General features: G+C 39.5%; 1 protein-coding gene across 21 annotated transcripts in view; it reads left to right on the top strand.

The window, feature by feature from the left end:
* The window catches only part of RBFOX2 (RNA binding fox-1 homolog 2), a gene marked incomplete at its 5' end in the record, with an annotated part of 173,195 nt that overhangs the window by 14,008 nt on the left and 132,817 nt on the right, over nt 1-26,370 (top strand). For 20 of the 21 annotated variants that reach the window (XR_014160931.1, XR_014160932.1, XR_014160933.1 and 17 more), the window contains one exon: nt 18,586-18,636. The exons of the other annotated variant lie outside the window; for it this stretch is intronic. Coding sequence is in view for 16 of the 20 variants with exons in the window: in XM_081879493.1 (XP_081735619.1) it covers nt 18,586-18,636 (51 nt within the window). The remainder of the gene's footprint in view (nt 1-18,585; nt 18,637-26,370) is intronic. 21 annotated transcript variants of the gene reach the window in all.

Genomic DNA, 26,370 nt, shown 5'->3' with positions numbered 1-26,370 from the left:
GTGATGGAAACACTGAAAGTGTATCTTAGCTTGTAGCTTTTAAATATTTCCCTCCTCAGTCTGATATGATGTAGTCAGGAGCAGAATATGCAAACATTTTCTGTGTGTGCCGTTTCTCTCTCTTCTCTCTTCTCACATAAAGAAAATTGTTATTGTGTCTGGGGTAGGAGGATATCTGCTTTTGAAAAAAGTTCTGCGTTCTTATTTGTGTGTTCCACGCAAAACGATTGTTACAGACTGAAGAAGCAAGATGCGTAACTTCTGTTAATGTTTTGCCTCACATTAATTTTTCAGGAAGGTAGGGAAATCTTGACATGGCATAATGCCGCGACTACTTCTGAGTCTTCCAAACCAGGAAGTGGCTTTTTGTATCGACTTATAAGTCTGAAAGAGTTCTGCAAAGCAACTAATGTAGTATTTCCTGTGGTTTGTTTCTTCCCTTATGAAAACTGTTGTTTCAGGATCATACAGGGAATTATGAATGAAATTGCTGGATTGTGTTCTGTATGAGGAACGGTTTTTAAAATGATGACTTAGATCACTAAGCAGATGCCTTCCTCTTAAACAGTAGTTTTGAACGGACTTTTCCCATTTGTAGTTTACAGATAATTTCTAACCCTGACTGGGCCAGCAGCATGATGGAATGGTGTAGCCATTTAGTTTATGCCAGTTGTGGACAGGCTAAACCCTGCTCTATGCTATGCTGTCCGGGGAGCTAGTGTAGCAGTTGGTTCTGGATCAGGCCCAGTGCCACCAAATGATGTTTATGGAGCTGACTCCAGTGGATCCCAGGCTGGCTGAGCCTCTCCCTGCCCCTTAGATGTCTCATTTTGGAAGCTCCTGCAGCGAACTGGAAGCCATGCTGGACATTCGGCTTCCGAAAATTGTTAAAAAACCAGAACACTCATTTCTGAGTTTCGATCGTTCGGGAGCCGATTTGTTCGGGAACCAAGGCGTTTGAGATCCAAGGTACGACTGTACATATTTTTGGCTTTGATTCAGTTAGATCTCCATTAGAGGAAAGAGAGAAAATGTAAATAAGAACTCAAATAGGTGGGCTTTATTGATAGCTTTGTGACACATGGTGGAACCAGAGACTATGCATTAATATCTGTAGTGTGTCTTCAATTTTTGTCATTCAGTTGCAAAACTACTATATTGTTATTACCTTAAAAGATAAAGCTGATCTTTTATTTTATTTTTCTGTTCTCAATGACAGCATTGAATCTCTGAGCTAAAATTGGCTAACCTGTTATGCATTTTTCAAAGCCCCTGTCACGTTCCGTATAACTGCAAGATATGTGGTTGAAAGCTAGGAAGGAGGAGAAAGGGGCTGCTCTGGATCCTTCTTTCATACCACCCAGCTGTAGCTATCTTGACCCTACCATCTGTGGTCTAGAAAGTATAAGAGACCCTCAGTGCATCCACTGTACTGAGCAAGCTGTGTACAGTATTTGGGAAAGACAGGCACCATGAGCTGTCCATTGATCTGCCTCAGCCTGGTGTGGTAATGGTGCTGTGAGAATGAAAACTCTGTTTTGAGTCCTTGTGCACCTTGCCCTCTGTCTGCACTAAGAAGGTACTAGATTATGTTTAAAATATTTGAGGCTCATAGGTATACTGTATTTGGGGGGAACAGAAGCAATCATGTTATTTCTGCTGTGTGGCTAAAACAGAAGAACCACCAACTTTTGAACAGGTTGCATGGTGGTGAGCACCCCAAGTGGATTTTTTTTTACAAACCCCTGTTATGTTCCTTTTTTGTTCTCATGACTGATAGGCAGAGTTGCATGTATGTCTTTCTGTTATTTGTTTGGGCATCACCTCATTTTCCTTCCCCCTTTTCCTAACTCTGAGACTGGGTTTAAATCATAGCAGAAACTACTCTGTCACATTGCACTATCTATTATAGCTGGTATGATACAAAGCTCTGGTTATTCAGCATCTCCAGTAAAACTCAGCATACAGCAGAGTGTTCCCGTCTTGCTACTGTTAGTTCACCACTGCTGATGTTAACAATATAAAGAGCGTTGGGTGACTATAGGTTGTTAGTGATATTTTAAACAGCCTGCTCTTTAACTTCAAGGGAAATTGCCTGGCTTGATAGGGTATTTAAAATGCAGTCCTAAGTTAGAAAGTTTGATATTGATAATGCAAATGACAATGGTGTAGCACTGGTGCATAGGGCATTTTCAGAAATCTTGCTAATATCTACTTTCTTTTGGGCACCCCTGTTTTATGAGCCTCTTACTTTGAATTCTTGTTCTTCACTGGTCATAGGGGCGTCTAACTTGGTGATTATGTAGACATTACATTTGAAAGTGGGTTAACTCTTACAGTCTCTTCATGCATTACAATGAAATGACTGCAGACTCTTTGATTGAGATAGTACCTCATGCTGTTCCATGTCTCAATGCTGAGTAATTTTTTGTTTTTTGAAAAATCCACTTGGTATTTACTGAATAAGTACTATTTGTTCTGGTTCAGTATGACTTAAGAATGCAAATGTTGTATGGATGATATATTGGCTTCGTAGGGTCCAATACCTCTTTGTAAACAGAGGCTGTTTGCTTACTCTACACATTTTAAAAACAACAGAGTCTTACAGAATATGTTTATAATTTGCTCTCACTGTATCCTGTATAGAAAAGAAAGCATTTGTCTTTTCCATAGTTGTTTTGCTCACCTTTGAATGCTAAACCTCTGACCTTGCTGTGGATGTTGGTTTCCCTTCCCCCTTACAGAGCCTATCTGTAGTGCTGTCACTGCTGGCATGCATGTGCTGTCCTTGAAAAAGCAGATTGGATTTATTAAAATCATTGCCAGTTGCTATGGCAGCCATTGTCACTGTGGGCTAATGGGAGAAGGCAATTACTGCCATGCATCCGAGGAGATTTCTGAGACAGGAGAGATTGAGTATCCTCAGATGATTAGCTGTGTGATTGACAGACTGACAGTCATAGAGAGCAAGGGTTTGTGTGCACATGTATGTGTTTATGTAAGTGGCTGGACATGTCATCTTCTCATAAGGTTTGGCCCATATTGTAATATTTTTCAATTCATGGGTAAATCCCTTTGGAAGATTCACATCCATCTCTTTTAAGGTGTTGTGCCAGTCATTTCAAGCTTGGGTTTTCTTTTAACCTACAGATAATTTGTTCAACTGATGTGCCTCTAGATTGTAATTGGAAACTTACTCTTAAAAATAGAAACTTTCTGTGTTAAACTTATTATTTTGCCTGTCTTCCAATTCTTGCTATTCCTAATTCTCCTCTCTGAGCTGCTGTTCTATTTAAAGCAAGGTGTGGATGTTGATAAACATTTATTCCTATTATCTTACTGTGGAAATAATAGGTTGTGAGAACTGAGGTTAGCCCAATATATTTTGGGCATTTGAACAGGCCGCTAATAACAGTTTTCTCTTATATGTATACAGGCTTTGGCATCATGTCTTATTACTCTGTGTATAAAGCACGTTGCTCTTTCAGTCGAGATCAACATTCTTTGGTTGTCTGATGAGGGAGATTCCATAGCTTGCTTTTTGATGATTAAACAAAAACAGAAGAAGCAGATATAAGGCTAATAGAAAACATCCACAGAAGCCCATGTAAATAAACATTGCTGTAAATGATTCAAGAAATAACTCTTGCAACCTAGTGTTTATTTATTGAAATTTATATACTGCCCTTATGCCTAGGGATCCTTGGATCTTGCCTGTTTTCACACACTATTACCACTTCCTTTAGAATTCTATCTGTGATATTTTATCTGTGCAATCAGGAACCAAAAAGTTGTCTTGAAAAATGTGGCTTTTGAGTTGTCTGGCCCCAAAACAGCAACTACAGTATACATTCCGTTTGGGTGACTATAGCCCTGGTTTAAGGAGCCATTTGGCGTCTAGCTTATACATCTGAGTTTCTAACACTGGATGAGTTACAATATTAAAACATAATATTAAAAGCAGTTTAAAACAAGCACATTTGTTCCCTAAGTGATTTTATGGAATAGTTTAGGCTTTGATGATTAAAGTGGCATAGAAATCCTGTTTAACTAACTAAACTAACTAACTAACTAACTAACTAACTAACTAACTAACTAACTAACTGTTGAGTCTAATGTAATTAATGCTGCTTAGCAAAAGAAAGCGACAATGATTCACACATCCTGCCTGTGAATAGATACTACAGGCAGCGTTCTTATGTTGGTAACTTTCTTGTTATAGAATCCAGATCAGCCTGCTTAGGCAATGAGGCCTTCATTAGAGGCTTTCTGAGATGAGTCTGGTGATGACTGACTATAAGGCCTCATTTATGAATGTGCTTTCTCTGATACCATTTTGGCACCAGGAGACTAACTTTTTTTATTCTCCTTGAATTTTTAAGAGTTTCAGTGCTGACATTTGCTTTGCCCCTATCTGTCCTCCTGTTCTGTCTTGGTTGTTTTCAGATTGTTCTTTGTCACTTTTTTAGTTAAATCAACTGACAGCATTTTAAAATTTAGTTAATTTTCCTGGAAATCTATTGAGAGGTACAGTACATATTTAGCATATACACATTTAAGTGGCTCATTCTAAGGTTTCAAACAATCCATTTCCTGTTGGGGTTTTTAAAAGTCTGTTCAGTTTTTCATCTTTACTCTCTTCCTGCCCACCCAACCCACTGTATGAATTTAAGAATTTCCTCAGGATGTGTTTTCTGAAAGAGAGACAGAGGAAATACAGTACCTGAAGTTGGTATGGAAGCTCACTTCTACAGGTTTTGCTTTGCAAGGACTTCTTAGTGTTTACAAAATGAAATCCAGAGTCTTTTTTTAATGAACTGCAACATCAAGCCTTTCAGGCCTTGGGCAAATCCTTGTTTTGCCTTTTCAGCACTTAGGAAGGCTATGAAGATGAAGAATAGGCATTTTAACTTAGTCTTTCGTCTGTACCTTCAGCAGCAGTTCTCTCTTACACACATTACATATTTGACAGAAATTAGGGAAGTTTTCTGTATGTGCATGATATGCACAAGAATGTGTAGGAGAGTGATTTCTTGTATCCTGACAGGTAGAAATAGGAAAGTGTAGGTTACTGGCTCACATTTGGTGTTACTTTGGTTTTATATTCTCATCAATGAATCATTACGTTGAATTGTCACTGTGGGTGTGAAGAATTTCAGGCTAGCGGATATATGGGCTGCCAGCAGTGATTCAGAACATAGGGCACAAGTGTTGTATTTTCCATTCTGTTACCTATGCTGTTGTCTATGCATATACCTGCCTTATCCAAAAGGACATCGTTATGGGGTGTTCAGGTAGTGTGTTAAGCTTACTAAAGTTGTTAACTAGGCTGGATAAATAAGGATGGCTTTGTGAAGACCTCCGGCTTATTTTTATGACATTAGTGGGTGGAGGAGAGAGAGTGGAATGGATCATATATTGGAGCTGGTGTTTACAGCCACATATTTCTATCTCACCGTCATTGGATTTAAAAAATGGTCTTTTCAGAGCCACAGTAGAATTGGATGAGTCATTCAAGCAACCCAGAAGGCAGGATTCACACAGAAGCTGCATACATATGAACTGAAATCAGCTGAATAAGGAAGGTGGAAGTAACTATCTGAATTTGGGATCCCATTATAGGCTAGACAGAATTTCCTATATATGAAACGTTGGTTTGTAACGAAAGAGATTGTGAAGATCTGTTCATGTTTATTTTGGGTGTGTCAGGGAAATGAATGTTTCCATACACTCTAGGATATTTGAATGTCCAAAACTTACTATTGCAAGCATAAACAATCAACTACAGCTATGGGTAGTTCACAAAAACAGAAGTGTTAAACCTGTGTCTAAAGATATCAGGTGAGTAATCACGTGGTTGAATACGTCCCTGTTCTTTACACACACACAATTTTTTTTGCCTTCCCCACAGCGGGTTGCCTGTTCTTTGCTGTCTTTTTGGCAGACTTGTTTCCTTAGGTCTTTATTGTTAAGCTATGTTTTTATTGCTACCAGCTTTTATCTGCTGTTTTCTGTTTATGCTTTTGTTACCAGTTACTTTTGTTTTGTGTTCGTAGGTAAGCCGCTTGGAAACATTTTTATTGAAGGGTAGCATAGAAATTTTAAAATAAGGAGAAGCCTTACCAAAGGTTCTTTCTAATAAGCCACTTTTCTTTGTGAAGAGATTTAAAAAAAAAGGATAAGTAATAAACTGTTGTAACATGCTTTGTAACATGTCTCATGTGAGGAATCAAGAAGTATGTTCGGGCAATGTAAAGGAAAATCCTCTGGTTGTTAGAAGTCTAGAAGCACTTCTTGCCCTGTGCATATGTCACCCCAAAAGTAACGTATGTTTCAAAGCTGAATGCTTGGGGGTGGGGTGGGAGAGTAACACCAGGAAAGCTTGTTTTCTCAAAATATGGCCCTGTTAAGAATGGCTGAGGTGTGATGAAACAAAAACAGACATCATAATGGTATTTTGGGTTTCTGTATCTGGCCATAGATTGTCCTGGGGTAAATAATGTTAGTTAAGGTTGGATTCTAGCTTGCCTTAGCATTACCTGTAAGAGAATTGGGGCATGTGAATTATTCACTAATCAGCTTGTTGTTCATATTAAGTTTCTGCTGTGGCTTTGGGGCATTTTGCCAGACCACGGCATGATTGATTTCATTGGTTCCTTTGAGAATAGTATTTTGTGTGCCTTGAAAATGGGGGAAGGTAGCCTGTTGTTGGCCAGTTTGAGTGCAAGGACTACTTTTCTTTCCACCAATTGCTCTTAGCTCACATTTTTTTGCAAATTCTTCTTAACACAAAGTGAGAATTCGGGGGGGGGGGTTGTGTTTGCTTTTAGGCTGTCTTAACATTCTCCTCCTTTAGATCCTAGTCTTCTTTGAACATCTAATGAAGTGATAGTCCATAATATTCAAAGTAACCTGGAAAAATGGTTTTAGTTATTGGATAGTAGAAATGGAGGAGGGTGCCTTTCCATTCCCAGAATACGACTTTTATTCCAGTTGCATCACAAGAGATACCTCCCTGTAAACTATTTCATTTTGAATTCTGCTTGCTTATTTGTGTATAATACTGGTGCAGTGATGATTAAGCTGCCATCTGACGACTATTACAAATGAAAAAGAGGGAAATCCTTATCAGCACAAACAATGGCAGATACTAATTTGAGACTTGGCTTGCTCTGCTGTCAAGTGCATCTATATTGGCTCAGCTCATAGAAGGGCAAAGCAATTGATTCAGGCCAGAGTTGACTGGCAAACAACTCAGTGAAATAGAGCATGCACAAACTTAGCAGTATGTATCTATTACTAACCACACCTCTAGCCTTTTCCTTCAATATGTGATGCAGTTGCACTGGAGCTCTTCTAAATTGTTTGCCACCATCATATGATCGGTTTCAGAAAGAGCACTCAAATCACAGTAGTAGTCTATACTACAAGACAGTTTTAGGGTCTCGGTATTAGGTAGTGCAGGTAAAATGTTGATGATTGTGTTTAGATTTTGCAGAACTCTTCATGCAGGAATGGGCTCGGAATAACTGCTGCCACTTGGATTCACATTACTTAGGAATTTAATGACCAGCAGCTAGGAACATGTGTAGTCTAGTGAACTGACCAGTATTTGAAGCAGGGGGTTGTAGTTTCTTCTCAGTTTAAATACACTGAGTTGCCTTCTGTAATGTCTACATCACTAGGGCTGTAATTTAAGAAAAAGTCACCTAGAAGACTTGAAATATCTCCCTGCTTTATGACAAAGGGTCTGACATCCAGGGCTATACTCATTTGAGAGAGGGAGTTTGGTTGTTGTTTTTTGCTATTATGTTATATATTTTGTGTTTTTATGTTGTAAGCCACCCTGTGATCTTCAGATGAAGTGTGGTATATAAATTTAATAAATAATAAAATAATAATTTAATACAGAATGGCTGATCCCATCTACCTGTTCAACTTCTGCATTTCTAAAAGGCTTGTAAAAATTATGTGGGATTCCTAGGGCATGGGGCCTGCTAGAGAGTGGAAACTTCAAGTCATACCTAATGTGCAGTGGAATGGAATGGAATGAGACATGCTTGGAATATGACACCTATATTGTTAAAGTGTATTTGGCCACTATCCATTTGTAAATATTTTTGGAAGATAGATCAAACCTGAACTAAAAAAACAACAACAGTCTCAACCATAATCATTCGTTTCAAACAAAAACTTTAACTGTTTAACCAAATCTGAACCATTATTTGAAAGTTTTTGTTGAATCCATACTGAACAGCAAGTGAAAATGCCTAGCTACTGTTTAAAAATAAGGGTTGCTGTGAGAGCTATCTCCTTCTGAAATGCCCATGCAATTGAATTATTGAATTAATTACTATTATTATTTTTAAAAATCTCCACCTACTTTTAAGGAGAACTGAAGGCATCTAACAAGTCAAAACACCAAAAGAGTATTTCAAATATAAAACAATCCCTGGTTAAACCCAATCATATAAATCTAAAACCAGAGTATTGATTTTGACAGCCAGCCATGCAACTTATTTTAAAGTATTGGGGCATGTGTAAATCAGTGTGGTTGTTTTCCTGTGTAAATGACTCCAAATCTTACATGAATTGATTAGGGCTACTGACTTGGAACACCTTTAAGGTGTAACTGCACCCAAATCACAACTGAGTGGAATAATTTAATGACTTGAGTCCCTTAAATACTAGTGAAAGTAAAATGTGTCATGGTTTGCAGGCAGAAGCTGTGAAGAAACGTAGACGTCATTTCTGTGTGCAGAAAAGCTTGTGGTTACTTAACATGGGTGTTACTTCAATAAGAATGTGACTATTGTGTTTGCGATGATAATGTATTCAAAAGTACTTGTATAACCATGAGTCCCTTCCTAGTAAGGTTTCATTCAAGCATGAGTGGGAGCACACACTTTGTGGATGGAGCACCATCAAAAATGGACTTGGAATAGAGTGAGCATTGCTCATAGCATTATTCAGCAACCTGTAAGAACCCTGATGCAGGGTGCCGATGTGTCCCTATGAGCTTATGAGAGAATCAGTGTGGAAGATTTATTTTTTTTAACTTCTACTATTAAAAGAAATCATATATGTGTCAGTGACTGAATTAACATCTTAAGCTTCTAGTCTTATCAAAGAAGATTGCTTCCTCCATAAGAGGATTTCCCTATAAATCCTCACATACTTCAGCAGCTAAATCTGATTTCCACAATGTTCAGAGCTATGTCTGGTTGTGATGTATTTTTTAAAACATATTTTCAAGGACACAGATGGAAGTGGAAGAAAGTACCAATTTGTCTCTGAAAACCCATGGAGAATTGGCAACATCCATTCTTGCTAAATTTCCCTGGTTGATGACTTGGCAGTGAACTCCCAAGTGTCAGTGGCTTTAACTGATGAAAATGGTCGTTTTCTTTTGGCTGCATCTGACCCTGACACTGATTAACCATGGACGTATAGCAGAGAGTGAGATCCTAGCTGAGGTCATGGCTGCTGTTGACAATCCAGTCTTCACTGCTGAGAACTTCCTTCCGGTTCACTTTGTCCCTTTGCCTTGATCATGTTGTCATATTTCCAGCATAAAGAGGGGTCTGAGATGCAATCTGAATACACATAGAATCATAGAATTGTAGAGTTGGAAGGCACCATGAGGATAATCCAGTCCAACCATCTGCAATGCAGGAATATTTTTTGCCCAATGTGGGGCTCGAACCCACAGCCCTGAGATTAAGAGTCTGATGCTCTACCAACTGAGCTACATGATTTGTATTTGGTTGGCTTCTTAGAAAATGAAGGTAATTTGCAGCATAAGGAAGATCAACAAATAGTGTATTGGAGAAGGGTTTTTTCCCCCTACAATATGAGGAAGCAGGTATTGTGTATATCAGCCTTTGCCAACCTAGTGTTCTCTACATGTTTTGGACTACAACTTGCAGTGGCTGGCATGGCTGTGTTACCTGGGGCTGATGGAAGTTGTCCAAAACATCTGGAGCACACCTAGTTGGTGAAAACCGATATATGCACAGTAAAGCATATGGTAACTGTGATTCAACCTCACAATTGGACAACTGTAATGTGCTCTATGTGGTGCTTCCACTGGATTGGGTTTCACCTGGCACAGAATGCTGTGCAGCCCCTGAATGCAGACCTATTACACCTGTGCTGAGGGAACTACATTGGCTGCCAATCACTATTAGGCCATGTTCACGGTCTTGTTAACTTATAAAGCCTTGAACAACTCGAGACCTGAAGAACCAGCTACCCTTATATAGACCTATAAAATCACAGATCATCTGGGAAAATTCTACTGCACTCTGTGGTACTGCACTCTACAGAATATCCTCAGGTGGTAACTCCAAAACTGGAATTTTCCTCTATTCCCTCTGCACTGTGGACTGCACTTCCCCTCCTAATATTTTTTTAGAAGGCAAACTTCTAGGAATAAAAGATCTAATAAACACCTATTTTGTAAAGGTACATGGTGGTCATGCCTATTGGTTATGGAATATATTTTTTTTTGGGGGGGGGAGAGTTTCCGGCAAAATCCAGGCAATGACACAACAACACATTGAGATTTGCATTTCTGGTGGCAACAAGGACTTGAAGTAAAGAACAAATTTGACATCCTTTGGTAGCAGTCCACCTAACAATTTCTCTAGTTTGGTGAGCCATAAAAGGAGACTACTAAGTTAGTCTTGGTGGGAAAAAATAACCCATACATTGAGAATGGCAGGAGGACAGAAGAAAGTGGACAAGTTTGTGTTGGTTTGGTATGACTTTATTAGTATGACTAGGGATTATTACAGGGCACAGTCATCTCAATATGCTCAACCCCCAGGTCCAGCAAAGAAACATGAATAAATTCTTGAAACAGAGAAATACATTTATATCTTCATAATATGATTACTCTGGTTGTACATAAGCTCCTGCCCAATAGTGTAGGCTCTTTTTTTGTACCTTGTTTGTTTATAGTTAAAATGGATAAAATAAATAAATTACTGATTTGCCTTGGCTGGCAGCTTCATATTCCAGCAGGTTGAATAAGAGACTAAGGGGTAAACTGTTATTGACTTTCTGCTCACTAACAGAAAAGAACTGAGTGAAAGTAATTGTGGACCTTGGTTGGATGTTATCCTGGGATTCATGATGCTGAGGAAAGGCAAAGCTGAGCCTTTCAAACACACATAGGACTTTAGGAAAGCTGAATCCAACAAGTTTTTAAAAATACTGCTGGATAGATAACTACATTCTGGAGCTTGAACTCTTCCCTTCTAGACCGAAGAACTGTGCTGTCTGTGTGAGTGGAAGAAACAAACAAGTTGAAAGAAAGTTCAGCTCTCTAGAGCTTTGAATCAAACTCTTGGCCATGCTTCCAAAGAACTCTTAACAACCAATAAAAATTTAATGCTTGGGTGTTGCCCAGCATTTTGGTTGGCTGCTATTGCCATGATGTGTTCTGGCTGCTCCATTTGGGTGTAGTTTCTGCTGCAAATGTCTCTAAATCTAATTTAAGAGTGTCTGTGTGCACATAAGCTAATGTGCACATGTGCATTTCATCCGAGAGACTAGTTTCCCCTCTCCAGTGAGCATGAAGTATTCCAAGATGAAGTACACCACTGTGAACATGGAAGGCTTGCAAAGACCAAAACAGTTACGTTTTTGATGTAGGGAAATATTGCTTATCTGGAGTCAGTCTTGAGGTGTGCGTGAACTTTTAATTTGCATCTTTTTATCTTTAATAATAATTTTTGAAAGTTGCTATAGTTCCCATGCTGTACTGATGCTCTTTTCACTAGAAGAAAGTAATCTAACTGCATACTGGATTGACATTTGCTTTTTCCTCTTATTTTATCATCTCGCAACAGTCCTTCTGAACTGAGGGTCATCGAAAGTGACTTGAGCAGTACAGGGTGTGGTTTTCTTTCACAGACTCCTTTGTTTAGAAGTGCAAGGAAAGCTTTCCAGGAGGGAGTGGAGTAGGCCAGGCATAGTGGTTTTAAAAGAATTAGTGGCTTTTGGGAAGGGACTGAAAGCATTTTGGTTTTAACTGATTCCAGATGTTGCTGCTGGAACACAAAGCCTGCCAGTGTGTCTAGGGTGGCGCTTACTGAGTGGGCCTCCTGAGCGTTTCCTGTACGGCCCACAATCAAACAAACCTAATCAAAGCCAGCCGTTGCTGCTGGAACTCTCATGAAGCCTTCCTCCTTTTTCCGGTGTTCAAAGATATTCATTTCTTTAGGGTGTTTTACTCTAGTTCTTTACCATATTTTGGAGGGGGGGGGGAGGTCTTCCCTTACTATAACCCATTGATAGGACTGCTATTTAGCCGAAAAGCACTGGTCGGTATTACAGTTAAAATTCAGTTTGTGCACATTGTATGGGAGAGGAATTAAGTCTGCAAAATGAAACTGATAAGCATCTTAGATATTTTCCTGCCATATGGGAGCAGCTTCCATGTGGCCGAGGGAATGTTAAAATCAGGGCTGGATAACTCCCCCCCCCTTTTTTTTTGCCTGAAAGCTGCATTCATGGTTTACCAACCCTCCAGAGACGCATGCTCAAATGGCCAAAATTCTCATGCACATTTCACATTTCACCTGCATACAAGACACACAGGCACAACCCCACCACCAAGGTGATCCATGCAGAAGAGAGGGGTTAGCTCTCCTCTCTGCTCATAAGATGATCCATCAGATAACCTAGGCAACATATGATTCTCATCCCAGTACCGTGTTTTTGTGTTCGCCTTCAAAATTGGTGGAGTCTTGGGGACCAGATAAAAATACAGATGAAGCCCCAGAACTACAAGTTAGCCACTCTTAGTTGAAATTGTCTAACTGTAGGACCGGACCCAGCCACGTGGGTCTTCCTGTCACTTTCTTGACTCTGCATTGTCTACCACAGTACAGTGTAGCTTCCAGAGCAATGCACTGAGAATATTAGCGATGACTCCAGAATTAGGAAGGCTTTGGCAAGTTATGTTCCAAGACGGCTTTTGTGCGGTCAGGTGGTTGTATTAGTGTTAGATCAAGAGAGCACTGTATGGCCTTGTTAGCAAATCCATGTAAATCATAGTTAGGCTTAAGTATGGTTTAAAGGTGAATACACAGCATACTGGTGTATGGGGAGAATATTGCAGTCACTTTGCTTCTTTGCCACTCCTATGGCAGCCATAGGCAAACTCGGCCCTCCAGATGTTTTGGGACTACAACTCCCATGATCCCTAGCTAACAGGACCAGTGGTCAGGGATGATGGGAATTGTAGTCCCAAAACACCTGGAGGGCCAAGTTTGCCTATGCCTGTCTTACAGCTACTGTGCTGCTGGGAGCTCAGCCGTGATTTGTCTTAGTGAGATATCTGAAGCTGGGTTTGTGGTTTGTCACCCTCCAAATAGACTGTGGGTGGTAAGTCAAGAATAAACATTGTTTGCTGCTCATGGTTTGTTTGGATGAATCATGAGCCTGGGTTTGGGTGCAACACTAAGCTAAACCATGGCTTAGCTTCTGGTAGTGCTGCAGCAGCAGGCATGGGGGGGACACAAAGTGGTTGCAACATTCTCCCCATGCACCAGCACACTGCACATTCACATTTAAACCATAGTTAAGATACCTGGTGGTTTAATCTTCTTCATTCGTGGGTTTTCCTAATATGGAAAAAGAGTTGTGGAAAAAAGATATTAAAAATCAGAAAGTGTGCCACACGACTCATAGTAATTGTCGGGTGCAGATACGTAATCCATTAAGCAATTTAAACTTTTAGGTTGTGGATAATTTTTGTGTGTGCCTGGTAACCTGCCAGTTGACAGTGTAAAGAAATGACAGAATGTCTGAAATGGAATAGCCATGTTTCAAGCCAGAAATCTATAGTATGGGCTACAGGCCATAAACTATCCCCCTTTCCCAATTTTTGTAGTATTTTCCCAGATGATAAAAATAAATAAATCTGGCTTTTCTGTTTATCTTATTGACCTCTCTTACTAGCTAGGTATTTCTGACATGTTTTGCCAAGGTAAACTGATCCAAATTACTGTAATTCTGATATGAGCAGAAAGCTAATTTTGCTCATCTCTTTGCTATCTCATTATAAAGAAAAAATCACAGACCTGGTACTCTAGTATGTAAATTGAAAATACATCTAGTTGTCTCTTACCATTTTAATCTGCCTTTTCTACCTTCTATATCCTTGACCTCTTTTTAGCTACAGTTGATGCTTTATCCAGTACTTGAAAGTCTTGGAATCAAGCTATTTAATTGTATTGCAGCTTGTATATTCAGCTATTGAATTTGTTTTAGTTTTTAGCATGAGGGGCATCCATATGATTGATTTGGAATCCTAAAACACAGTGTGGCCTGTCTTATAAAGAAAATTAACACAAATCCTTCTACTTTGCTATTGGATTGGGAATATATTGGTGTGTGGTGTGCACTATATTTTGCTTGAGTTTGTTTTTTTACTAGGCTGGGAACACATCAGTTCTATATAACAGATGAAAGTTTAACCAGTATAGGTACAGCTGCTCTAAAAAAGCACGCTTAAAATTGCCACCAAATGTGTGCTTTGTGGCAAAATACCTTATTTTCATGGTAATCTTCAGAAAAACTGGGAAGAAATGTCCAGGCTTCCTGAAGCTGGAGTGCGGGGGCAGGAGAAGTGTGTGTGAGAGTTATCTCTGTATATTTATACAAAACCATGCTGAGAAATGGGTGTGGACAGGAGCTAGGAGGTGGTCACACTGATTCTTTTGCGAGTTGTTCATCTGATCCAGAAAAGGATGTCACGAGGTTGTTGATTTAGATTTATTTACTTGGAAACATATTTCATTGTTTTTTAAGATTCCATACTCAAAAGTATCTAAATTTAGCTCTGGTTACTGTTTAGAAGAATAACTTTCAAGGAGACTGAGAAGCCTTGTATACTGCTCTTTGGGCTCCCCCCCCCCTTTCCCCTGAAGGGAGGAGCTGGGGTTGCCATGGAGATTAGAACTTTGTGCAATAGCAGCATAGTTTAGAATTCCAGGAAGGAAGAGGGAGTGATGTCATCAGATCCCTGTTCACTACTGGTTTGTTTGCCTGAAATAAAGCAAGTTCAGTTAGTCATGGAGGAAATTGCATATATTTCTGAAAATTAACAATTGTATCCTGAAGCAATATTGTATGAATATTGTGAACAGAGAATATAAGCTTGCTTCCTTCTTTTTGAGACAGAGGCTGGGAACTGCGGCATGGAGGCTTTTCAGCTCTTTCTCTCCGCTGCAGCCCTGTATCCCGTGATATAATCCCTTGGAGGTTTAGAGCCTTAGGAAGCAGCACCCAGTGAAGTAGAAGGGGCAGCCAGCCCAGCAAAAAAGCAGCTGCAGTCTTCTCCCTATCCTTGCCATTTTTAAAGAAATGTCCTTTGGAAGAACATTTTATCATGCAATTGCACTCTCCCTTCAGAGGCCTCTCCCAGAATTCTCTGAGAGGAAGCAAAGCTTTTTCCACCAAAATTAATGGTGTTGGATACATGAGTCTGCTTTCTCAAAAGAGCTGAAGAAAATGGGCATGGCAAGGCCTGGGACCCTTCCACTGGAACTTTAGCACTTATTGTCTCTTTTATGAATAAAAATGTACATACCAAAAACACACACCCTGCTGAGCAAGTGAGATGGTAGCTGGAATGTAATTTGCAAAGTACAGTGGTACCTCAGGTTACATACGCTTCAGGTTACAGACTCCGCTAACCCAGAAATAGTGCTTCAGGTTAAGAACTTTGCTTCAGGATGAGAACAGAAATTGGGCTCCGGCGGCGCGGCAGCAGCAGGAGGCCCCATTAGCTAAAGTGGTGCTTCAGGTTAAGAACAGTTTCAGTTTAAGTACGGACCTCCGGAAGGAATTAAGTACTAAACTGAGGTACCACTGTACTTACTTAGTGGAGCTCTAATTTGACCAGGTAGTTTAGATTTACTCTATGAAGATGGCATCCATTAGGACTTGGTGAGCATCAATGCCTTTGGAGCAGCCCTGTTTAAGTTTATAGATTCTAGAGGTAATGTTTGTTCACTGCTGATGAATGTCAGTGGTTGGGTGAGATAACAAAATTAAATATCAGGCAAGGGATAAATTGTTGTATGCTAATACCATTCAGGACACTATTTATCCTTCTCACCAAAATCCCACCCAGTAGAAACCTATGCTTTAAAGAATTTCAGGAAATTCTTGATATTTGCTAAACTACCCTGTGAAAAGGGTTTCACTATTGTAGAGTAATGACAGAGTGTGTCTCACTATGTACTTCTGTGTGTACATGGCCCACAAATAATATAAAACTGCTAATGAATCGTGTCAACTGGGCCTCTGGGGATTGGGTGGATGATAAAATAAATGTAATCATTAAGATACAATCTTGCTTGTTTTGTTTTGAAAAGGACATCTAAAAAACCTGATTCAAGTTGATTTACAAAACATTAAAAACAAAACAATATCCAAACAACAATTCCCCATAATAATACTGAAACCATCCTGCCTCATAAATATAGCTGAGTAATCACTGGCAACAGAACCAATTAATAAAATGCCCATAAAATGTTCCATCAAAAAATCTGGGAGCAGAGGAAGGTCTTACCCCATAACTGAAAACATAGCAGTGCAAACCTCACTGGGAAGAGCATTCCATAAATGGGGCCCACTGTTTCCTGTCTCGTCACTATGTTCTGAAACTTTTTTGGAAGAATTATGCAGAGGAGGACCCCAGATGCTGATTGTAGGGTATTTATAGGTTCATGACAAGCTCTTCTGTCAGGTACTGGGGTCCTGAGGAATGTTAAGCTCATTTGTTTAAATCTAGCACTCAGAATTGGGCCTAGAAACACATAGACAGAAGGAATGGGTACCATGTAGTCAGATTGTCTGATTGCCATTATCAATCTGGCTGTTGCATTCTGCATTGGCTGCACTTTCTGAACCATCTTCAAAGGCAGCAATCTAACCAGGAGGTCATCAGACTCCTAAAACTAGGTTATCCCTGTCTGCATAGAGCAGGGGTGGAAAACTTCTGTCCCAAAGACTACTGTAATTTAGTTAGACTCTTGGTAACTACAGCCAAAATGGTGATTGCAGCTTAATGCTAAGCTCACATCTCCAGCTGAACAGGTATCTAATGAAGGACAGTATGTTGCTACAATATAAAAAGTAACTGAAATGGATTGATTAAGAAAAGGAAAATAAAGCAAGGACCAGCGATGTAGACTCTGGTCGCCTTTTAATTATATGAAACAGAACTCGATGTAGAACAGTGTGAAGCTTTTCACTAAGCATAGTGAATTTATGAGCATAGGTTTATGCTGTATCTTTCATGACATTTTATATAATTTAATATTGTTGTATATTAAGAGTAAGATTTTAGCGAATGTTGAAAAACCGTGTGGGAATGATTAGTGCAGTCAGTGTAAAATCTTGCATGTAGCAAACTTTAAATCTCTCTGCCCTTGTTTCTCTCCCTCTTTCCCCTTTTATATAGGAGAGATCAAATAAATAGAAATGCCCTTTAGCAGTAAAGAAAGCAAATAAATATCCCATGGCAGTCTGATTTCATTCTAACTGAATTCCTCTGTAAATGGCTGCTTGTATGCTTGTAACAGTGGCTGAAATACAATTCAGCTTTGGCAGAAGTGAGCCAGGAGGGAATTGAAGTTAACTGTGGCATTGTCTTGTAGGCTGTGTGATTGTTGTTGGAAGGCAACCTGTTTCTGCTGTTCTCTGTGTGTGGTGTGTTTCTTTGCCCCTGAAGAGCAAGGAGAATTACATGTTCAAATGGTTAATGTTGCCATTTCCTCTGCTTTCCCTCTGTGAAAGTTTCCTTGAGTGTATGCAGTGGAGTGGGTTTTGCTTTGGGCTGCCCTTCTGCTTCCTTTTTCCTTTTGGGATCTCCTACTGACTGACAGGGATTTTCTCTGTACTAGGTATAAAAGGATTGTTCTGCTGCCCTCCTAGGAGTTTAACTCTTTGTAACAGTTTCTCACCCTGCTTCCTTTCGCTTCCCACAATAGCAATTCCTGTAGAGAATAATTATTCAACAAGAGACACCACCAAGTTGCTGACCTGTAAAATTGGCAGCACCAGAGACTTCCTGGGGAAACACCACTGCTGCCAGGAACTTCCCCCTTTCCCCATAGAGTGTGAGATTCAATTAGTGTTACAGCAGAAGTAGCAAGGAGATTGGAAATCATGTAGAACCCATTTTTTAAAGGGGGGGTACCCATTTTCTCTTGGACTTCATTCGACTTATCATATTTTAACTGATAGCCTTTAAATGCCCACTTTTCTCCTTCTTGCCTAAGTAAGGTGAAGGTTTTCACTGTCTCTTGTCACTTATTGTTCAGCAATATTCCCAACTGTCTAAAATGCAGTATGAAGTTTTGTTCTTGAAACTGCTGGAACAGCCAGACGTCACTTGACATTGTCATGAAGACATGTGCATATGCTGCTACAGAGGCAAAGTGTTATTTATCTGTTCCCTTACTATATTATTATAGGCTTTTTCTTCTTTTTTTTCTTAATAGATAGCCTCTCTTTTCCTACGTTTTATCAAAATGGATAATATCTGCTTTCTTGCAGAATGAGCCTTTGACTGCCAGTTATCATGGGTATCCAGGAAGAGACAGTCAGGTAAGAGTTACTTTTGTTCCCCTTCAACACTGTTGCTTGCTATCACTGTATAAAGAGTGTTTTGTCAGGGTCTGTGATTTTAATATTCAAAGGGGTGGACAGTAGCTCCATAGGAGGAAAAAGGGAATGGCTGGCTTTTCCTTCACATGGATCAGGTCTTTGAACCCATGTCCTTTCTGGGCTTCTGAAAATACACCATAGCAGGATGTACTTCTTTGCTGACTAGAGAAGAGGAGAGAAGACAGCCACCAACACCATTGCTGGGATAATGATGACATGAGAAACTGTGACCATGAATGTGGAAGTAAGTAACTATGTGCTATGGCAAGGGGGATGTATTTCCACTTGGTTGTGAGATGGGGTAGCCTTGCGAGAAGGTGAAGTGGAACAAGATGCTCCAGTAGCTGCCTAAGAATGATTGGGAATGAAGTAAGTGGCTGCTCAACAAGGAGTCTTTCTGGAGCTCCTAGGGCAGCTGTAGAGGATCCTGGTGTAGAGATGGGATGCTGGTGATAAATGAAGCTCCTTCCTTCTAGGTGAGTCTCTGGTGTTTCTTCCTTGATTAACATGATGGATCATTTTATTTGGCCAAAAGGTAACCCATCATGTTTATGGAATATCATCATTTGGCCTATGGCTGATTGAACATGAGGACAAGTTACTGTGTACAGTGGTCCGTACTTAAACTGAAACTGTTCTTAACCTGAAGCACCACTTTAGCTAATGGGACCTCCTGCTTCTGCCGTGCCGCCGGAGCCCGATTTCTGTTCTTATCCTGAAGCAAAGTTCTTAACCTGAAACACTATTTCTGGGTTAGCGGAGTCTGTAACCTGAAGCGTATGTAACCCGAGGTACCACTGTATTCTAGTCCAGCAACAGCAAGAATTTCAGGTGAACCTGTCCATGAAATATGCTGGTGCCCAACCCGGATAGCAGCAAACAATTATGCATTGATTTTCAGTTGTGAATTGACTTGTGAGATTTGATGCCACGTTGAATTTGCAGGAGGCTTTCAGTTCCTCACATTCCCAGAGCATAGCATTCAGCAAATTCCCCTGACACCTCAAGAATCTGGAAAGACTGCCTTTGATTAACCCAAGGGACTCTCTGATGCTGTTCAGGTGCAGCAGCAACTTTCTAGTGATTGATTGGTACCCCCCCCCCCGAGTATGCATTAGCTTATATAGATTTTCATACTGCCTGTCGTATCAGAGAAGAACTCTTGAAACATGTCAAATGGCTTAGAGGCCATCCCAGGCATGGGACTTCAGATTAACCTCCAGAAAAAGGACACTGAGTTCATACAGCTTAAATATTTGGACCCTGCAGCAGAAGGAGGCACTCTTGAGTCTTCATAGCGCTTCTATGAACAAAGAATGTCCTATAGGGCCACCTGGAAGAATACCATGTTGGGGATCGTATGCCAGCAATTCCTATGAAAATGATAGGAAAGAATGCTGCTGTCATTGTGATTTGCTGCCATTGCCAAGGCAACAGCTTAAGACAACCAGCACATAAAGACAGGAAATGGTGATGCCCATCACTATGATGATGGGAATGCTTTCTTGCATGTCTGCAGGATGGAGCTAGGCAAGGGAAGCAAGAGCTTGGAAGCACTAGGTGGCTAGCCACTGAGACTCTCTGGAGCTTTAAAGTTATTGCGTTATTGTTCTGAGTCATCTGGAAAATGACAACGGTGACACAGAAGTAAAATCCCGTTTGTTAAGCAGTTCATGCCGGCTTTTCACTGATGGCTGCCATAACACTAGCTTTTCTATGTAAAATGCATTTTTAAATTTATGGTAAATAAGAGAACTTGGAGCTTTCTGCCAGTACTTACTCCTAATAATTTTAGATGCGTTTCACATATCTTTCAGGCTTATATTTTAGGACCGTGTATCATGGCATGGAAAAGGGAAAGGGGAATACAGTAGAGACTAAATGTGACACATGGCTGTAGGAAAGGATAAAAATTAAAAAAAGAATGGTGAAAGATGGGGGACAGGATTTTTAAAAATGGTGAAGGAAGTGTCAGTGGTGTTGAGAATAAAGCTACAACACTTGAAATAGACTACCTGAACCAGTGAGGGTTGATAGAAAGGCAGCCTGTTCTTCTTTAAAAAAACCATCTACCCAGCTAAATAACTACATCATTTAACTCCTTGCTGATTCCTCCTTAACTACCTGTTGATAAATAGATTGTTTACTCAGGCTTTACTTCCTTCCTGCTTCTTCTCCTCCATGTTTAGTCAGTATGAGATAAAATGTGTTTGTGTTAACTTCCTGGCTCCATGTTAGCTCCATGTAAAACCTATATTAGAATGGCTTGGTTTGCTTTAAATAATAAACCTTAAAAATTTCTTAATCCTTTCAACCAGCGGGCTTACCAGATGGTTTCTTTCTGCAAAAATGCTGCAGTATCTTTACCAAACTCCAACAAATGTGACATTAAAATGCTAACTAAATCATATAGTTTGTAGGTGAGGGACAAAGCACAACTACTTAGTGACTGGTATTATTACTCTAGTGGCAGGAGTGTATTCATCGTCAAGTGAGTAGTAATTAACAGAAAGAATGGTCAAAGTACGGAGAGCTTGTCTAATGCTGATTAACATGTATATACCACCCCGTCAAAAAAAATCCACGATAAATGTATTTGGACAGAATTACAGAGCTATATAGAATTCCTCGAATCCTCTTATCCTGCAGCACTGCTTATCATTGGAGGAGACTTCAACGCAAGTATGGGTGTTAACGATGTTAACTTATACACCCGTTATAATCTTTTATTGTCCATTCCGGGTCGCCCAACCACTGCCACAGTGTCCTTTCTCTTGGCAGATCAAGATGAGCAGGTGACAGCACAGATTGCAAGGTTTTTAGCTGGGGCAATTAGAATAAGATCCACTATTTGACTATTGATTCAAAACCCTAAAATGTATTTTATATAATTGACTTTTTATTTCTATTCTTTGTATATTGTATTGTTTTATTGGCTGATGACTGATGCAAATAAAGATTCATTTATTCATTCATAGAATGGTTGTAGATTGGAGAAGAACATTTCCATGATCAAAGGTTCTCTCAGATACAGCCAGTTATTGGAAAATAGTGTGTCCGCAACCAGTGCACCTTATTTTCACTCTAATTAATGTTGCTGTTGTATATTGGGTGGAGCTGTATCTCCCCATCTTATAACAGGCAAATTCTGGGAGTCATACTGACAAATTGTGACTTGAAAAGGTGTGGTTAAAACCCCCCAACAACTACAGTTTTACTGTATAGAAGACCTTTAAACAGTATATGAACTTTTGAAGTCTGCTCTGGAATCTTACTACCATAAGCAAATGTCTGGTTTCCCAGTATCATGGGGATTCTGAGTCTGTTCCATGTATATGATTCAAGAGGCAGAACTGAAGACTTGTAGTTAAAATATAGGTAAAGGTACCCCTGCCCGTATGGGCCAGTCGTGTCCGACTCTAGGGTTGTGCGTCCATCTCACTTAAGAGGCCGGGGGCCAGCGCTGTCCAGAGACACTTCCGGGTCACATGGCCAGCGTGATGAAGCTGCTCTGGCGAGCCAGCACCAGCGCGGCACACGGAAACACCGTTTACCTTCCCGCTATAAAGCGGTACCTATTTATCTACTTGCACTTAGGGGTGCTTTCGAACTGCTAGGTGGGCAGGAGCTGGGACCGAAAGACGGGAGCTCACCCCGCCGCGGGGATTCGAACAGCTAACCATGCGATCGGCAAGCCCTAGGCACTGAGGTTTTACCCACAGCGCCACCCACATGCCTTAGTTACATGCCAGTTAAAACTGTAGTTTGATGAATAATGTGTGTGAAGAGTGACTCCAAGTAAGAAAGTTGAAAATTATTATAGTTACATGCCAGGTGTTCACTTACGACAGCCTAAGAATTATTTAGAAATGTACTGAATAATCTTATTCTAAAATATAACTGAATGTAGTAAATGCTATGTAAGAGAACAATAGGAACTCTTGAGTATCAGATGAATGTAAGAGCTTATGTGTGTCTGAATGAAACCAAAAGTCCATCTGTTCCCAGTATTCTGTTTTCAGCTGTTGCCAGACACAGGGATAGGGAATAGAGATTTTCTTCTCTCATTTCTCTCATCATATGGAAAACGGGTCTCATGCCTCTGAACATGGAGGCTCTGTTTTTTTGTTTTTTTGTTTGTTTTAGCTTTTTCTTATTAATAGTTTATGTAATGTTTTACTTTGGAAATTTGTATTTGATGTTTCAAAACCACTTTTGATATTTTTTTCCTGAAGAACATAAAGTGGTATAGAAATAATAATGATAATGATATAATAATAATTATTATTATAATTATAATTATAATTATAATAATTATAATTGGAGGGCCTTCTTGATGGTGGCTTCCTGATTATGAAATTCTCTCACTAGAGAGGCTTGCCTAACCCCTACATTGAGAGTAATGACTTTTCTGTTTTGTTCTAGTCTCCCAGATCCTTTAATATTATTTTAATATCCTGTTGTTATTCTTTATTAATCACCCCATAACCTGGCTATCTGGACAATGTACAATGGAAGCTGAAAACAATGATAGCTGTAATTACAATGATAAAAGGTAACAACGTATGTAATATTATAAAAAATGCCACAACAGAATCCAACACAGGACATGGTTTAAAAAGCTAGTAACTACATTCAAATTCACCTTGTCATATGCAGAGTTAAAAACCTCTCTTAAGAGCTAAAAACATAAGAGCTGAGAATAACACCACACAATAAAAACAGAGACATTTTATCTATATCAGCCTTACATACTGCAGAAGTAACTTCACTTTTAAATGTCACCTTCCAAGTTGATCCATTTTATACAGAAATATTTTTCATGTCTTCTATGGGTCCGACTTTTGACTGGCCTTGAGGTGCATTTAGTCTCGCTTGACTCTTATGTGGATTCATTTCAGTCTTGGCTTTCATTAACAAGGTTTCAAAGCTTTTAACTAATCTCATTGGGAGCTTCTAATATGATAGCCAGTTCTCAGTAGCCACAGGAGAGATCCGATGGGATATAGATAGCCATATGTAATCTATCACTAGGTCTTGTGCCATGTGGGTGGAGTGTAGCAGACCGAGCTATCTTAAATTAGCTCTGTATTAGATGAAAATGTGATTTAAGATAGTTATGTTTTTTCAGAGCTCCCTGTCTTTCTTTCACAGCAGGAAGCTTATCAGGAATAGCATATATCATACCAGATTTACTTGCTTTTTCAAGTGCAAGTATAGGTTTGGGAAACATACGTACCCACATTTCCCCCCAAGGTAAATTAATTTTGGACAAAACTTTTATATGCATTGTTGGTCAGGTTTGTACGGCCATTTTATTTATTTTTTAAAAGGCCTCCAGCTGTGTTACCACCAGGGACCCCAGAACATGGAACTTTCATTTTTTCAAAAGCAATTTTCTAGCCCTCCTAGAAAGTTATGAAGCAAAATGTGCAGGCACCCTTCAAAGTTAATATCTGGGAAAGGAGCCAGAGCCTCTGCTCCCACCTGTCAGAGTTTTCAGCCACTGAATGAGTCAGAGATGCAGTTGATAAAAGAATTGCTTGGACACCAGGCAATAGGAATCTGTGGGGTCATAAAGAGATGTTGTTTCTCCCGCTTTTCTGCTTTTCTCTTATTTTCTAGTCTTTCAACACACACATTTGCTTCTCTTACTTGTTGTTTTGCTGCCTGCCAGCGACATGGAGCAGTTGTCAGGCAGCAACTTGAGAGGTCTTTTTAAAAAAAAAAAAAAAAACCAACAACAACCCACATGTGTCAATTGAAGTGAGGGAAGAAGCACAGGAATCACATATCACTTGTTTTGCTGCCTGCTGGCTATTTGGGAAAGTTGACAGGCAGCTGCTTGAGAAATTTTTTGAATTGGGGGTGGCGAGGGAAGAAACGTGGGGATCTTCCTATCGCTTCTGTGTTTGTTTTGTTGCCTGTTGACAAGGGCCTCAGTTGAATATTGGTGGGGTTTCTTTTGCATGGGCAGGGGGAAGTTATGACAATCCTTTTGTTTCTGCTGTATGCCTTATAGCAGGGATTGTTTCAAAGTTGTTTTGGGGGGAACCAAACTAGTGCAGAGGCACCATCATTATTTCCCCTGATAGATCTGAAGTTGTTTTGGGGAGGGGCGTTTGAGAGGAACATTGTGTTAACACTGGCCAACAGCAGGGATTGTTTTCAAGGATGCTTGGGGAGGGAAGAGCAACAGCAGAAACCTTATTATCCTGTCCTCAAACTCATCTAATTTAGAGAAGCCTGTAGATTACATTGACCCTCCAACATCACACTAGTCTGGGCCAGTATTGTTCAACTATTGCTCTGATAAGATTTTAATGTATTTTCTGTGTATTTTTCCTTACATTTCTGATCCTTTCCATTCCACAAAGATAGTAAATAAAATAAGATAGAAATACTAACCAGTCTTTGCATGGCTGCTGTTGTAATTCAAAATTATCCCTGGGTTTGATTATCTTTTGTTTTCCAGCTGTAATCTACGGCAGCACATCAGCAACAGATAACGTAACAACCAATACTTAACAGTGTCCCCCCTCCCCCCCATATTTTTGAACTGTTTTATGTTCCCATCTCATTCATTTTACTGCCTTTTTGGAGGTAGCAGCCATTTTATGTTAAATCACATCCATGGCAACAGCCATTTTGTGACTGGCTTCTTTCACACCTCAAAATTCCAAGCATGCTCCCAGACACCCCAAAATTGGCAAAAGCGGGTTTTTAAAAAAATCAATTGTGATTAAAATTAAGGGTAGCTAAAAAAATAGGTAAAGCACACAGAACATTCTGGATGTCTTACGAAAGCTCTAGAAAGTCAAATGGAAGGTGTCAGCTTGATGTCAATAGTCAGGGAGTTCCAAATTTAAATTAATGTAATGTACAGTATCTATATCTATCTATGTATCATCTATTTATGTATCATCTATCTATCATCTATGTATCATCTATCTTTAAAAAAACTCCCTTGTTTGCACATTCAGAGAAGTTAAAAGAGGAACATTAACAGTTCAAAAATATTTCAAAAATATTTAAATGACTTGGCATTCCTATTTGTGATGGTGGCTGTAAGTTAATAATGACATTTTGGCACTCACAATAAAGTGCAGCATTTTAAACTGTAAAAATGTCTTTTATTTAAACAGGCTTTTGGCCACTAAGATTATTGGTTTTTCTCTGCTGCTCTGGATTTCAGTCTGAACTAAATTATGTTTTAACTGGCTACCACCTTTTCATTTTTTATCTGCCATCAGCTATTTTTCTTTTGGTTTATTTTGAATGTGCTTATTTATTTTGTATTAGAGTTTATAGTTAGGCGCCTTGGTCATTTTTATGGAAAGACAGGATATAAATGTCATAAACAAATAGTTATTTATCTGAATTTATATCCTTTTCCATCCAGGATGACTTCTGCCTGGCTTTTAAATGTCCCCAACCCATAACTTCCAGAGACCAAATGATCTCAATTAGTGTAGCAATTGTGCAACACTGTTCTCTTCCCTACTATAGTTTCTTCTACTCAAATGAAATCCATTCTCACCAACCTACTTCATTCTCTCCGCATAGTCATATTTTCCTTCCATCCTAATATCCTAATTTCATCCAATTTCAAAATATCTAAAACAGCATATTCACAACCATTCTGAGAGGCAGGTTATTGGCTACATTTTTTAA

This window comes from Podarcis erhardii (assembly GCF_964252035.2).
Source record: "Podarcis erhardii genome assembly, chromosome: 10".
Classification (NCBI taxonomy): Eukaryota; Metazoa; Chordata; class Lepidosauria; order Squamata; family Lacertidae; genus Podarcis; species Podarcis erhardii.
Note: the sequence above shows the minus strand (reverse complement) of the source record. Positions and strands in the feature narration are given on the sequence as shown.